General features: G+C 35.4%; 2 protein-coding genes across 4 annotated transcripts; one reads left to right on the top strand and one right to left on the bottom strand.

The window, feature by feature from the left end:
• Positions 1-943: 943 nt before the first annotated feature.
• Positions 944-8,888, bottom strand: LOC121173206 (protein MAIN-LIKE 1-like). 3 transcript variants are annotated; one of them, XM_041007579.1, is made up of 6 exons: positions 5,554-8,888; positions 5,240-5,296; positions 2,817-3,159; positions 2,044-2,703; positions 1,323-1,940; positions 944-1,240 (listed from the first exon to the last, which is right to left on the bottom strand). In XM_041007579.1, the coding sequence occupies exons 3-5, from the start codon at positions 2,967-2,969 to the stop codon at positions 1,935-1,937; spliced, it is 819 nt and encodes a 272-aa protein (XP_040863513.1). In that variant the 5' UTR covers positions 2,970-3,159; positions 5,240-5,296; positions 5,554-8,888; the 3' UTR covers positions 944-1,240; positions 1,323-1,934. The 3 variants fall into 3 exon arrangements, with proteins under 3 accessions (XP_040863513.1, XP_040863515.1, XP_040863514.1); XM_041007581.1 differs by having other exon boundaries at positions 8,656-8,888; XM_041007580.1 differs by having other exon boundaries at positions 2,817-5,296; positions 8,656-8,888.
• Positions 8,889-8,979: 91 nt separating this feature from the next.
• HDA14 (histone deacetylase) lies at positions 8,980-12,238 on the top strand. Its single transcript, XM_003540215.5, has 3 exons — positions 8,980-9,325; positions 9,741-10,321; positions 11,819-12,238. The coding sequence occupies exons 1-3, from the start codon at positions 9,049-9,051 to the stop codon at positions 12,104-12,106; spliced, it is 1,146 nt and encodes a 381-aa protein (XP_003540263.1). The 5' UTR covers positions 8,980-9,048; the 3' UTR covers positions 12,107-12,238.
• Positions 12,239-16,129: the final 3,891 nt, after the last annotated feature.

Below are 16,129 nucleotides of genomic sequence, written 5' to 3'. Positions count from 1 at the left end.
CTAACAAAATCAAATCATGATTCTATTGTGTTACTATTTGGCCTATTTGGTTGGTTTGTCAAAAAGGATGGGCTGGATACCAATACGAGATAAAAGAAGAAAAAGACATTTTAGTATTTGTGCATTCATGGGCCAAAAACAATTGGAGGGCCAATACCAATTTCCCAAAAGCAAAGGAGTGTTGCTAGGTGCACCCAGTATTATTGCTGGTGCACCCATCATTCTTAAAAAATGGTAAAATTGTCCTTGTTTAGTTTTCCTCCTACGAATCAACTTGATCCGTAAGTTGATCCGTAAGAGACTTACAGATCAAGTTGATCCGTAAGAGGAAAAATAATTATAATATGCTTTAAAATACAGCATATTTATTTATAATATAATTAAATTTATTTTTTATTTTATTAATTATAATATATTTATAAATATTGATTTATTATAAATAATTAATTTTTTAATATATTTTTTTAGAATAAATTTGTTTAGAAGATAATATTAAAATACTTACTCAGTTCCATTATAATTATTGTTGAAGGTTATTTTATACATATTAATAAAAATCAATAAATACATAAAAGATAATATTATAAAGAATTAATCATATCATTATTAATATTATAAAGAATATAAAAAAAATAATTAGTATTATATAAAAAATTAAAATACTAACTACTTTATAATAATTTTTTTTACATGATCATTAGTATAAGTGGGAAAATTATAATTATAAGAGAATTTAAAAATATTAGTACGTTATATAATATCTTAGATAACGAATGATGTCCATTTTTTGGTTAATTATTTTTTTTACACCCTTTTCAACTTCTTTATTTCAATTATATTTAAAGTTATATTTTAAATTATTTTTTATTAGTTGGTAAACTAAGTTAACTAGACCATTTTAATAACACACGTGTATATAGACACAAATGGAATACACAATCAATGAAAATAAATAAAACTAACATTAGTAATGAAAATAAATAAAACCAACAATACTCATGAAATGAGTTCATGTACAATATCTGTATATACAAGGAATATCAATGTAAAATATATACATAAACTACGCCTGATCAGTGTGCCGCCTGCGTCTACACCTAACATATACTAGATGGTCATGTGTCATACTCCTGGCCAATCTGAGGCATTCTTCGATCACCTCATGTGTCGATGAGCCAGGCATGACCACCCCTAGACTCGGATGGCGCTTCAACCTCTCAGCAATGTCATCACAAACTTCCTGTTACATACAAAACAAACTAATTACACAAATTATTATGCAAATATTGAGGTAAATGACGTAAATTATTAGTATTACTTACCACTGTATGTCTGGGCTCCTCCGCAGATGTTGACGATGCTCCTGACTCCGGCACGCGAGAGATATCCGTCTGCGGGGCCTGAGGGACGACTCGGGCCTGTGGGGCGTGACCATGAGGCAGAGGATCTAATGCGTGGCCTGGTGTCATGAAAGGATGAGAGATGCGGAAGAACCAGTCGATGTAGTCACTGGAACACACCCCTGGCACAACGCACACCTCACCTGCAGGTACGATATGATCCTCGTAGTGCATCCACCTGTCGTGTATATCATCATACGAGACCCATGAATCGACAGGAGGAGCAAGAATGGTTTGCGTGTAACCAAACTACCGCACGACCCTCTCCGGTCGGCAATAAACAACAACAGGCCCCCAACGCAAGAGACCGGAATAGCATGATCTGACGTGGAAGTCCCGGACCTCCCGAGTCTCCCCATAAGGGATCCAACAGACATCCGGAATCCGGAGTTGGTCCAGGCGCTCCCTATACGACGGCGTGCGAATGCTTTTCACGGTCTTCTTCGTCGCAATCCACCTGCACGCACGCGGAGAAGCCTCGTCGTAGTCCTGATCAGCGGTGGACTCCGCAACCGAGGGAAAGTGCTCGTAAATCTAGCACTACAGATGTAACATTCAAATTATAAACTTTAATAATGAAAGTGTAACAAAATTTAAAGTTGAACATTGTTTAGCCTGAATGAATGAAAAACATATTTGTTACCTGCAGCAATGTGATGTAACCGCCAAGCTGTCGACTGTGGCTCATAGATGCATCGTTCAGCTGGTCGTACATATGAACCAAAGCAGCCACTCCCCAAGCGTACCTCTCTGTCATACTGAGGTCACGAAGGGCCTCCAAGTAGACAACATGGACATTGGTTGCACTCTTGTTAGCAAACAGAGTGCAACCCAGTAGGTGAAGAAGATATGGACGAGCCGCAGCTGTCCAATGACCTGCCTGGCATCGGTGCTGATATATATCACATACCCATTGCAGGCGTACGTACGATCCGCGACACTGGACTGTCTCAGCCCTAGCAGACTCTGGAGACACCATCAACAAGTCCACCAGCATCTGAACCGCATCGTCCATGTTCAAGGGCTGAAATGCGTGTAAGTCGCCAATAACGGGAAGATGGAGAAGAGAGGAGACGTCGTCCAATGTGATGGTGAGCTCTCCCACCAGGAGATGGAAACTAGACGTCTCCCGGTGCCACCGTTCCACAAACGCGGACAAAAGTCCCTGATCGCCGGTGTCTACCGAACACGCGATCAGAGGACTTAGTCCTGTACCAGCAATAAGTCCCTCAATGGCAGGGACAGGCCTGCCTAAACTGTGGACCTTCCTCCCATGAGAGGATAGCTTCAATTCAGGACGCTCCTGAATTGAAGTATAAAGGAACGCAAAATTTGTTAAAATTATCATTTAAAGAAAAACTAATTTCAATCATAAAGTATAATTTACAAGTAACTAAAAATAAATAGTATAAATACCTCTCCCGTCCATACGTTGCAAGCAACGTGATCCGCATACGCTGTCAACACAAATGGGTCGCTCGGACCACCCGGAAATTCCTGAGGCTGATCCTCAGCCGCCTCTGCACCTGCGTCCGTAGGAATGTCCTCCACAGCAGCTGGTGCCTCCATCGGGTCATCCTGAACATCTGGGTCAGGGATGACTGGCTCATCGACGTGATCCGCAGTCACAGCGACTCGCTGCCTCCGTGCGGATGCAGTAGGTCATCGACGCTGTGGAGCATCATCGGAATCATCATGATCTCCTCTGCCCACACCTTTGCCAGTGACCTAACCTAAGGCACGACCTAATCCTCTGGTCCTAACCATGATATGCAAATGAGTACCGCAAAATCCATCACTCATTTCATTTTCTCAAATTTCATGCGTCTAACGCATATATGACATTGATTTGGGACAGCAAAACACCATCACCCAATGGTTGTTCAAGCAGTTGGTTGACTCAATTCAATTACTCTAAATGCCAACTTGTTGTTTTATCATATGTTTTAGTTATTAGAGAGAAACTTGCTCAGCTTTATGAATCTGAGAAACAATGGTCAACAACATCTCAAATGCTTAGTGGTATTGACCTTGATTCAGGAATCTGAGAAATAGATCATTCCTGTTAACATCAGTATAATATACCTTAACTCCATGCATGGTTTTGGTTGTGTTCGTCTCATTGATACTAACATCAGTAGAGTATGGACAATTTAATTCAAGCCAGAGAAGGCACAAAATTCAATGGATCAAAGAATTTAGGACTTTGTTGCGAGAATTAAGGGTAAAATTTACCTTATGAGGATTAAATGGATTGTTTTATAAATGTCTCCATGCATGGTTTTATAAATGTCACAAGAAGCCAAAAAAAAAGTAGCAGCAATTAGTTCTAAAATAACTTGACATTATGAGGGTTAAATGGATTGTTTATCTCTTCATTAAATTTTCCTTTTCGTCTATAAGATTAATTATATTTGTGTATCAAGACTTTGATTGACCAATGTTGAGCTAATCAGGAAGAGAGAATTGACATGTAGAATGATTTATTCCATAGGTGTTGAATGAATTCACACATGGGAAGCAGGAATGTTTCAGGTTATGAAGCTGAAATGGTATCCATATTCTCTCAGATTGAGTCCCCTGACAGATCACTTCATGACCATATAATTGAAGCTCTTGGCAAGCTCATTGTTGAACAAGGAATTCCTTATGTTACCAAAAAAGTCATGAGAAATTAAAACAAGTTTTCATTTGTTGCTAAGAAGCTTTATTTTTATACTTTAACCAAGAAACATAAAAATCTCAAACTTGTTTCATTTAATTCCTTCCTCTCTTGGCTTATCATTTTTTTTTGGTTTAGGTATTGAGCAACATTGTGGAACCGGCACTGCTATCTCAAGATGGCTCTGATTTGGATAAGCCTGTTTCTCAAGAGACATTTTTGGAGGAATTTAAGATAGTCACAATGAGTGTGGCTAATCGTGTTAATGTAAATTAACCAAAGTGCTAAGCATTATATAAATAAACTAAAATATTGGAAAATAGCATTTGGATATATTTAACTGGTGTAAGGATCAAATTTAGGGATTTGGTTCAATACATGCATGTTGGAATAAGGTGTTTGTAGTTGTTGTTGTTGTTGTTGTAAGGATCAATTACTTTTCACATTCAAATAGTACATGGGTCATATAGTGGTGTAACCTAGAAACACTAAACCATTTATTTTTTCTATTAGAATAAATTACACTCCCCTCCCTTTGAGAGATGCTCAAATAATATTGTTTTCTCTTATATTTTTTAAAATTACACTACCCTCTCCTAATAGATTAAATTGTGCTACACTTGTAGTCTACATCAATGTAAACAAGCTTCTAGGGACAATTTTTCTCTGAACATTCGGGAGGCTAGTTTTGGACCCTTTATCATTGACTTCGAAACTTTATAAAGGAAGACATGAGGATTGCAGAGAATCAATTTATGTTAGGAAGGTTTACAATGTAAGTCATTTATCTTTAATGAGGTTTTGATGGAAAGGTACCTAATTAAAAAAGAGACTTACACAAGTGTCAAGAGAAGTTTTGTGAAAGACTTTGGGGTAAAAAAAGTGTCTAAATGGTTGAATGTAACATTGACTATTTACATGTCAATATAATCATAATTCATACTATTTGGATAATCAATATATGTATATATAATCATAATTCATACTAATCAATCAATACTATTTATCTATCTATATGTCAACATGTCATTATTTACAACCAAATTGTGACTAAGGTCAAAACAAATTGTAACAACAATCTAATAACAATGATCCAAATTACAACCAATATTTACTATTCTACCAAAGTAATGCTAAACATTGAAAAAAAAAATCGTCAAATATATCAAGTACTCACCTTGTTCAAAGTTCAAACGAAGATCTTGTATTAAATAAATAGCCTTGATGAAGTAAGCTGCATATTTCAGAATAAAAAACACACAAAATTCAGAGTTAGCAATTTTAAAAATGCAGTTTCAGACAACTTCCGGATCAACATGATCCGTAAGCTGTTTCTACACTACTTACGGATCAAGTTGATCCATAATAAAGAAAAGGTGTAAACACAATTTCCGGATCAGGAAATTGTGTTTACAAACCTTCCGGATCAACTTGATCCGAAAGGTTCCCTGTCAACACCCATGGCGAAGACAAAGACGAAGAGGAACTTACCTCGACAATGCCGACGCGAGGACGCAACAACACCACCGTCAACACCCATAGAAGACGAACGAAGCACGCGATTGGAAGGTCACGAAGAAGACCAACGAAGGTCACGAAGAAGACGCACAAGAAGACGCAGCCAAGCTTTTTCGAAAGGAAGAAGAAGGATTCGAAGAAGGATGCGTAGGTCACCAATGAAGGTCACAAAGAAGCAACAATGGCGAGGAAGAAGAGGAAGAAGCAATAGAAATCGTGAAGAAGAAGAAATGGCGGAAATGAACCGTTTTTTTTTTAAATTAATTAGCCCAGGGGTACATTTGTCTTTTCCTCTTAATTGCTGGGTGCATCAGCAATAATGTTGGGTGCACCTAGCAGCACTCAAAGCAAAGAGGCCAACAACAGGTCCACTGGATTTAATTTTTCTCACTAAAATATAGGTGTTAGGCAATTGCTAGGGGCACCCAGCAACATTGCTGGTGCACCCATCAATTTTTTAAAAATCCAAAAATGCCCCTATACTTTTTCCTTATATAAAAACTGTTATTTTTTCATTCTTCCTTTTTGCTTTCTCTCTCCTGTGTTTCCTCCACTCTGGTGCGCGTTTTCTCCATTCTGGTGCGTTTTCTCCGTTCTGGTGCTTGTGTTGTGCGATTTTTGTCGATGTTGGTTGTGCTTGTGCTCTTCTTTGGTGTGATATTTGTCAAGTAAGGTACGTAGCTGGTTTGTGTGGTTGATTGTTTATTTTTGGTAGTAGAATGGTGTAAGTTTGGACGCAAAAAATTTTCTTCTGAGGAAGATATTATAGCTGCGGAAGAAAAAAACTTCTTTCGTGGAGTCTCACGGAAGACGTCTTCCGCGTGACTCCACGGAAGAAGCAGTCTTCCGCAGTTAATATTACTACTGCGGAAGACTGCTTCTTCCGTGGATTAATTTGTTTTATTTTATGATTTTTTTTTGTTTTAAGATTATTTTGAATGTTATTTTGGTTAATTCTATTTGTAATTTATGTGAAACATAAAAATATATTTGTTGGTTGAATTGTTGATTTTTTTTGCCTAGGTTGAGGTATTTTTTGGTTAAATGAGCTTTGTAGGTTATAATTTTGGAATTATGTAATTAAAAGTTGAATTTGGTTATGTATATGTAGATTAAATATTTGTGTGAGGTTGTCAAATTGTTGAAATTATTTAGTTGAATGTTGAATCAGGTGATAGTTATCCTTTGAATTAAGATGGACGAAGATCAATGGGCATATTACAGTGCGATGTCCGAAGAAGTTGATATGGATTTTCAAAATGAAGAAGAAGATAGTGGTGTGAATGAAGCACATGTTGATTGTTCAGATGCTTTTAATACTTCTCAGGTAAGCATGTCGATCAGTTTTAATTGTTTGGTCTAATGTATGATTTGTGTAAAAATTAATATGTCGTGGTTGTGTCCTAGGTCTTTGAAACCCGAGAAGATGTTTTGTAGTGGGTTCGAACGGTTGTCCATGAAAATGGTTTTGTTGCAGTAATTATGAGGTCTGATACATATACTGGCAGCAGAGGAAGAACGTCATTTGTCTTAATTGGGTGTGAAAGGAGCGGTAAGTACAAGGGTAGGAAAAAAGAATTTGTTAGAAAAGACACAGGTACTAGAAAATGTGGTTGTCCATTTAAGATTCGTGGAAAACCAGTGCATGGAGGTGAAGGTTGGGCGGTGAAGCTGATATGTGGGATTCACAACCATGAATTGGCGAAGACCTTAGTTGGACATCCGTATGCTGGGAGATTGACAGATGATAAGAAGAATATCATTACTGATATGACGAAGTCAAATGTGAAACCAAGAAGCATCCTGCTAACGTTGAAGGAGCACAACAACAGCAGTTGCACCACAATCAAACAAATGTTTTACTATATTAGTCAAGTTTCTTTTAATGATTTTTTGAACATTATTGTTATTAATTTGTCTTCTCTGTTGTGTGTTTTAAATGTAGGGTTGAATCTGCTCATTGGTCTTTGAAGAGGATATTACAGAATAGCGTTGGAGACCTCTGTAGTGTTTGGGATGCAATGAACAACATGATGACGCTGCAGCACACTGAAATTAGAGCATCATTCGAAACAAGTACACATGTTGTTGGTCATGTTTTTAAGAAAACCTTATACAAGAGGCTTCTGGGAATGGTGTCAATGTACGCTTTAAATGAAATTTCTGTTGAGTTTGAACGTGTACGTCATTTGAAAGACAATGTGTCTTATTGTGGGTGTGTCTTGAGAAATGCTTAAATTGTTACATTTTATCGATAACTTATTTATTAAGTTATAATTATCTTTATTTATGAATTAATTAAAATTAAGAAATTAAGAAATTTTTCAGACTATTATTATGTGAAATATTTATGATAAAAAAATAATAATTCAACTATATTTTATTTAAAATGATGGCTATTATTATGCTAAAATCACATAGTTACTTCCTAATGCATATATAAATCACAGCAAATATAATTTCAATTTAGACATCCTAACATTTCAATTTAGACATTCTAATGCATATATAAATCACAGCAAATATAATTTCAATTTAGACATCCTAACACTTCAATTTAGACATCCTAATGCATATATAAATCACACCTAATATAATTTCATTTTACATACAAATGCAATTTTTAATAGCAACTAAATAGCACAAACTACCTAATAATATGAACAAATTCAGGTATAATCTAAAAAAAAAGTAGCCTGCAGAAGAAGCTTCAGCAGGTTCTTCCGTGACAACAAATTGTAGCCTGCGGAAGAAGGTTCTGCAGGATCTTCCGCGGGTCCGCGGAAGACAAGGTTCTTCCGCTGGATGACGCGGAAGATCTTGTAGAACCTTCTTCTGTTGGATCACGCGGAAGATCCTTCAGAAGCTTCTTCCGCAGGAATCCGCGGAAGAACCTTCCACACTTCTTCCGCGGGAGTTCCAGAAGCCCCTTTCCTACGTGCGGAAGAAGGTTCTTCTCGTGGAAGAACCTTCGTCTTCAACCTCCAGCCATTAATGTCGTCTATCCTAAGGTTCCTACAGCCATTTACACCATTCACGCCATTGAAACAGTTACGAGCAGGTTAGAAGACTAACCTTGATGGCGGAGAACATGAATAACAACTTCAATGGAGGATGTGAACTTCAATGGAGGACACGAACAATAGCTTCTTCTCCAAATTTCAAATTCAGAACGAAATGAGGGCGAGGAGGAAGAAGCTCAATGAGGGCGAGGAGGAAGAACAAGCACGAATGAGATTGCTGGGTGCACGGGGAAGAAACAAGCGCGGAAGCAAGGTAAAGAAGAAAGCTATCACGGAAGAACAAACTTTTTTTTATTACGTTACTTTTATTTTTTAAACGGAGGGTATTTTCGGTACTTCATTAAATTGCTGGGTGCCCCTAGCAACATCTTGGCGTTATCCTACTTAATGAGCACAAAGGAGTTGTGGCTGCTATCAGCAGTGAGAAGTCGCAAGGAGGTGCAGAATGGCTGATGCAGGTGCAGAAGGAGCATCTTCTTCCACGGTAGGCCAAATTGACGTTTTCTGGCACGAAGGGATGCTGAAGCATGACACGGGCAATGGCGTGTTTGACACGGGGATGGATCCAGGCTTCTTAGAGGTGTTGGAGAAGCACCCTGAAAACTCAGACAGAGTGAAAAACCTAGTGTCTATTCTCAAAAGGGGTCCTATCTCCCCTTACATTTCTTGGCACCTTGGTACACCTGCAAAAATCCCTGAGCTTTTTTCTTTTCACACTCCTGGTACTGTTTCCTAATCCTCTCCCCATTACCATTGCTTCTTTAGTACTTTTCTTTTTCCAGTTTCTGTCGTTATATATTAACATATTGGGTATATTGGCATAATCATAGAGGCTGTTGGTGTCGAAAAAGGGATCTTTTTCCGTAAAAGTATATTGGGTATATTAACTAATAAAAGAGAGTAAGAAGGGGGTTTATCTAAGTTAATTAGTTGGTTGAGCAGCATGTGTGAATTTTTGTAAACCCTCATGGTACATGTATTCGATTCCTATGAATAAAAAAAACTAATGAAAGAGAGTGTGTAAGAAAATGTTAAGCTAGGTAGCACTCCTCGACGATAGATGTAGTTGTGTTGGACATAATTTGGAGATTGATATGAAACAGTGCATGATTGGTTTCAAATGTTGCAATTTCCTAGAATACATAAATGAACTGGTAGAAGTTGATAAAGAAGGGGGGAAGCAGCTTTGTGGTGGGACATTTTTGAACCCTGGATCATGGGATGCTGCACTTCTTGCTGCTGGGACTACACTATCTGCGATGAAGCATTTACTGAATGGGGATGGAAAAGTTTCCTATGCATTGGTTAGGCCCCCTGGTCACCATGCTCAGCCTTCTCTGGCCGATGGCTACTGTTTCCTTAACAATGCAGGTCTAGCTGTGCAATTGGCTTTAGATTCCGGCTGCAAGAAGGTTGCGGTCATAGATATTGATGTGCATTATGGAAATGGAACGGCAGAGGGGTTTTATCGATCTAATAAGGTTCTTACCATCTCTCTTCATATGAACCATGGATCATGGGGTCCATCTCATCCGCAAAGTGGCTCTGTTGATGAGCTAGGTGAAGGAGAAGGTTATGGCTTTAACTTGAACATACCTCTACCAAATGGAACTGGGGACAAGGGATATGTACATGCCTTCAATGAGTTGGTTGTTCCATCCATCCAAAAGTTTGGGCCTGATATGATAGTTTTGGTTCTTGGACAAGACTCTAATGCAGTAAGTTATTCTATTTTTGCTGTTGGCAATTTATATTTTGATCATTTTAGCATTTTATTGCCTAGTTTATGTAGACTTGAATTCATGCTCTGAGATAAATTAAAACCTGATAAGATATTAGCACATGACTTTCAAGAGACGTCCTTAATTAGTTTTAACAGTGATGTGAAAACTTGGACAAATGCAATGGAGCCAAACAGATAAGAGTGTAGAAACAAAATTGAGTTTGATAGCCTTCATCAATCCAAGTAGCCAACAGTTGAAACATGTTTTGCTGAATTCTGAAAATATATACCCTCCATAAGGCAAACATGTTACAAAGATGATGTATTCTATTGAGAAAAACACCACTGATCAAGTCACTATGATCTATGATCTGTTAGTGACTTAGTATGATAATCCCCAGGGAATATATCATGTTTCAGTAAGTGGTTATTTGAAAGTAGCAAATCTGTCAATAACTTTTCAGGTTCTCTTTGTTTTAAAAAAGGATTACATGTGGGTTTCATCATGATTTATTTAACAAATCATAGCTCTAATGTGAGGGTGACTAACTGATTATATGAAAAAGACATGAGCACTGGTGTTTAGCTTTTCTCTTTATGGTTTTGAACATTTTGACCAGGGTATCCTCACAGTCATTGGTGTGAGACTAATCCCTTGGATAAATAGACAATAACGGTCCATCCAAGTTCGAGCAATTGCCATTTACTAGTGGAATTTAGTTTACTGACAAATTATAGTATGTTATTAATGATCAAATGGTCCATTTCCTTTCAATCACTCAAAGATTTAATGCATGGCAATTTGAGCAATTGTGCCAATCAGATTGTCCATTTCCTTTCAATCACTCAAACATTTAATCTGCATGATTTTTCCTTCAGGTAAAAAGTAGGGGGAAAAAAAACTTGCTCCATATTTTTACCTGCCTGAGACTGTAATTTAATGGTTGCAATTTTATTAACAGTCCAATTTTCATGATCCACATTCTTTCCTGCATTGGATTAATCACCTCTCTTATTTGTTTTAAGGGAACGTTTTTAGTTTTCTATATTTTAAACAAATAACATTCTTGGGAATGAATGCTTTCCGAAAATATTTTTTAATAAGTTTTTCACGAAAACTTTCCCATGGAGGAGGTGAGAATCTTACTCTTTCAAGTTTAATTATTCTTTTCTTACAGTAAAAATTATTTTATTGTTTATGAAATTATATAATGTGATAAATAATTAAAATAATCAGTAAAAATATGCATAATTCTTTGATTCCTAGGAAAAATTATTAAAAAATTCTCAATAATCAATCAAACAAATTCAATTCATTCTTAGGAACATGATTCATGGACATGAAAAAACATCTCCCCTACTTAACACCTCCTAAGGTTACGGCAACAATTGCCTTATCTGGTTATGTTGTAATGTTGCATCAAGGTTACAGTATTAAAAAGAAACTGAATTTTCCTTTACTTATATATTATTATATCCTCATGTGCCATAGTTTGATCCCAATGGAAGGCAATGCTTAACAATGGAGGGCTATAGAGAAATAGGGCGAATTGTCCATCTTCTTGCGAAAAGGCACAGTGCAGGACGCCTTCTAATTGTCCAGGAAGGTGGATATCATGTCACATATTCTGCATATTGTTTACATGCAACACTTGAGGGGATTCTCAACCTACCAATGCCTCTACTAGCGGATCCTATTGCTTTTTACCTAGACGACGAGACATTTTCTGTCCAAGTTATAGAAGCCATTAAGAATTATCAAAAAGATAAAGTGTGCTAGTGGAGAAACTCACTAGACACTTCCTTCTGTGCGTGTGAAATAAATCTTGATACTTTTCAAGAAGGGTTAATATTTATCGTGTAACTATTGAGGGATTTTCAAGGTTATTTTAAATAAATTTAATCTTGTCCAGTTGATCTTTTGATTAAGATTTGGTTGTCATTTTCATTTAATGTGAAGGTAAGAAAGATTTGTACGTTACTAAAGAATTATTTTATATTTAGTTTTATAATAATTATTATGAAAATCAACGATCTAACCATATATATATATATATAATTGAATTTAATTAACTTCTTAAGATCCACTTTCATTTTTTTCACTTAATACTATTTTTGCACTTCTCTTATTAGTTTGGTATGAAAAAAATGTTTCATTGACATAGGTCTTTCTTTCCTCTTTTTTCCCCCATCTTGTGTTACTTTTAGTTTAAAATAGGATAAAATATATTTTTGATACTTCAATCATCAATATATAAACATTAAATTTATTTATTTTTTAAAATATATGAATCAATGTATTAATATATATATATATATATAGATCAAATTAATCGATTTAAATTATATAGACTAAAATCAAGTTTGATTAAAAATATTGGATCTAACTACATATTTTACCCTTTAAAATATCACATCACTAACCAAGTATAATGTGAACATAAAAAATAATTGAATACTTGAGCAAAAATCTAAACCAAGACGAACCGCAATTAGTAGATGCTTACTAGTGGCACCAAATAAATCTATATCTATAGTCTCTACACCATTACATTGATGCAGTTTGATCTTGGGAGGGACCGTATAAAAAGTCTAAAAAACAATTGAATTCCTTGATTGCACGCCAATCTGGTATGAATGCGAATTGTGGGATGATACAGTTTGCTCTGACATGCCATGAATAATCTGCTTTGACAAAAAACATGATTACATCAATGAAAAACAGAAGCATAGGCATTACAATTTTCGAGTGACTAATGAAAAAGGTTTCTCTTTACCTGCCAAGCAGACCATGAACACCAACCAGGTCCCCTGATGTTGAAACTAAATTAGATATTTTCAAGTTAGGCTTGAAAAGCTGTGCCTAATTGGCGCCGCCGACAGTGGAATGAAAATTGGAATGAACTTTATTCGGAGCGACTCTATCGTACAAACAAAAATTGTTGGGTGAACTTAGGTTCTTGAACCTCACAGATTTGTATTTTTCTGTTGAAAAATAATAATTATTAACTTGTTAATTTTTAGGTTTAATTATTCATTTATTACTTATAATTTTTAAACTTATCCATTTTAGTTCCTATAGTTAATAAGTGGCTTTTTTAGTCCCTTATCTTTTAATTTCCAATAGGTCCCTACCATTAAGATTGTTTAACACTGTTAAATAATGTTTGTCAGGACCTTTTAGTTGCTCTTTTCGCACCGCACAGATACAATTGTGTTTGCTCTTCTCGCACTGTACGACGGTGTGTTTTCGTTGCTCTTCTCGCATCGCACTGTAAAACTCTCTCTGCGTTCTCAATTAGAAAATCCTGTTATCAGTTTGCTTATCATACCTTGAAAGAATTTGGTCATGAGCGGAAGTGGGTCTTCATTTCTTTACAAGAAAGAAAATCAATTGAGTTGTAGCAAAAATCAGTGACAACTTACTTTCCTGAACGGGGCTGATAAAAAGAACTGAATACGAATCATGTGGAACAGGAGTACTAATGTGCTTCTTCCCCTGCTTGACAGGTAATGGTTAAAAATAATCTCCCTTGGGTCTTTCTGTTTCTGACAAAGAGCTGTTATTTCCTAGAGATGAATTTGCAGAGTTGTTTAACTAAAAATTTAATAGCTTCAATTCCCTTTCAACTACAAATATGGCAGAATGCTTTCCACCGTCTGATGGAGTTGGTAGAGGAGCAACAGGAGGAAGAGATCTAGCATCAAACTCACAGATAATAACATCAATGTTGGTTCCAACAACTACGAGATGTGGCTGCAAAGTATGTGCAACCATACAATACACCTGCCCCAAAAATCAGAGGCAAAATTAAGTTTGACCAAACTCATTACTAGGTAGAGTCAACAAAAAGAATGGGAAATTGGGCAAGGAGTAATGAGGGCTAGGCTTAAAATCCAACTTCTTATTTGTTAAAGAGGATTCATTGGCCCGAGGTATGATAAGCATATTATATAACATTCAGAAACTGATAATAGGATTGAAGTAAAACTTTTCACAAATTTTGTTACAAGATTTTCTAATTGAAAATGCATAGGGAATTTTTTGGTGTAGTGCGAGAAGAGCAACGAAAATACACCGATTGTCGGTTGTCGGTGTGGTGCGTGCGAGAAGAGCAAACACACCTGTCATCGTTGCGCTGCGAGAAGAGCAAATTGACAAACATTATTTAACGATGTTAAACAATTTTAACGATAGAGACCTATTAGAAATTAAAAGGTAAGGTAGATTACATGGACTAAAAAAACCACCTATTAACTATAGGAACTAAAATGGATAAGTTTGAAAACTATAGAGACTAAATAAGTAATCAAACCTAATTTTTATTACAAAGAAAAAATCAAACTTATAATTTTTTTCTTCTTTTTTTCACCACTCACTCAATCTTGTATATATCTTACATATGTACGTGTTTGAATGTTAAAAAGTGGGATTCAACTTTAACTTAATCCTATAAATTCCGACATGTGAGATTTATATAATTAATCTTGACACTATCTTTATTCGATGAGAGATTTTAAGATGTTTTATTTTTCTCATGATTACCCGCTATATGAGACTTTCAATACACACCTCTATACCATATTTAGTCTTTTTGGATTGATTCCTTTGACAAATTTTATGAAAAGTTATTTATAATCAAAAGTGAAAAATTATACGTCAGACCATTCTAATAAATTTATTTACGAAAACATTAAATATATTTTAATATAATAATTCTCATCATAAACAAAACAAATCGATCACTTTAAGTGAATTAAAAAAAACATTTTTATTAATTTAGAAGGACCACATATTAAACTTTTTTATAACTAATATATTTTAAATTAAATGTAAATATAAAGTTAATTATAGTATTAATTATAAACAATTTGGATTGTGTTAAGCATGTTGACAACTTGATATTAAAATCTTCAAATGATTAGGGGTAAGATTGAACTAACTATACGCGCGGGTTCGTCCATTCACATGTTATTTTTAGGCAATTTGCTATGCAATAATGCTTTCTTGGTATAAGATACCTAAGTTACTTCGGATGCTAAACTAAAGTTAAGTAGTATGCTTTAGGAATATTAATTTTAAAGTTAAGCAAATATATGTCTAGTGAAGTAAACTTTCCCACATTATAAAATATAAATAAATAATTTTTTTTGAGAGAGATAAATAAATAAATAAATATATTAAGTAACCCCAAATTTCTCCCTCGAATCATATTGCAATATAATGTCTTGTTCTAGTGGGCGCAAAGACCTCCCTAAACTTCAACCTCCAGTTAAATAATAATATCATGTGATATGGTTCAAAATTCTCTTCCGTCTTCCACCTTATGTTTTTGCAGAATTAATTTCCGTTAGCATATGCATATGTAGGTCTTTATTCCAAGGAGCATAAACATTTAAGCAGTGCATCAATTAATTTATTGCAAGTGGGTCATTCTTTAGTGCTAGCAAGTCTAAATTTGTATGAGCACAATACATCCTTTTTTTTTTTCTTCTGAATTAAATGCACAATACTCCCTTCTATTATTGGGAAATGTCTCTTATATATACATATAATTAACTACTGCTAATACATAAAGGACATGAGAAACAAATGAAGAAGTTTTATTAAACAAGAGCAAATAGTAATTCTTGGGTTCCATTTATGTTTGTAACCTTTTTACTTGGAAAATCATTTTTTATATGACTGCAAATTCTAAACCAACGTAGCTTATGATCCGTCTTGATCTTAAAATTAAGATGGTGATTAACTTCTGAGATCTACTCGTTACTCCCAAAGGCCATGTGAATGGCTATTTTAGCT

Source organism: Glycine max, chromosome 12 (genome assembly GCF_000004515.6).
Source record: "Glycine max cultivar Williams 82 chromosome 12, Glycine_max_v4.0, whole genome shotgun sequence".
Lineage (NCBI taxonomy): Eukaryota > Viridiplantae > Streptophyta > Magnoliopsida > Fabales > Fabaceae > Glycine > Glycine max.
This window is presented reverse-complemented; position numbering and strand designations above follow the sequence as displayed.

What these genes read in the sequence shown, in the direction of transcription:
- LOC121173206 (XM_041007579.1), bottom strand. Translation starts at nt 2,969, where the DNA reads ATGGAGGCACCAGCTGCTGTGGAGGACATTCCTACGGACGCAGGTGCA. An exon ending in GCAACGTATGGACGGGAGAG is followed by an intron (nt 2,704 to 2,816) that starts GTATTTATACTA and finishes ACTTCAATTCAG; the next exon opens with GAGCGTCCTGAATTGAAGCT.
- HDA14 (XM_003540215.5), top strand. Translation starts at nt 9,049, where the DNA reads ATGGCTGATGCAGGTGCAGAAGGAGCATCTTCTTCCACGGTAGGCCAA. An exon ending in TTTTTCTTTTCACACTCCTG is followed by an intron (nt 9,326 to 9,740) that starts GTACTGTTTCCT and finishes GCAATTTCCTAG; the next exon opens with AATACATAAATGAACTGGTA. An exon ending in TTGGACAAGACTCTAATGCA is followed by an intron (nt 10,322 to 11,818) that starts GTAAGTTATTCT and finishes CATGTGCCATAG; the next exon opens with TTTGATCCCAATGGAAGGCA.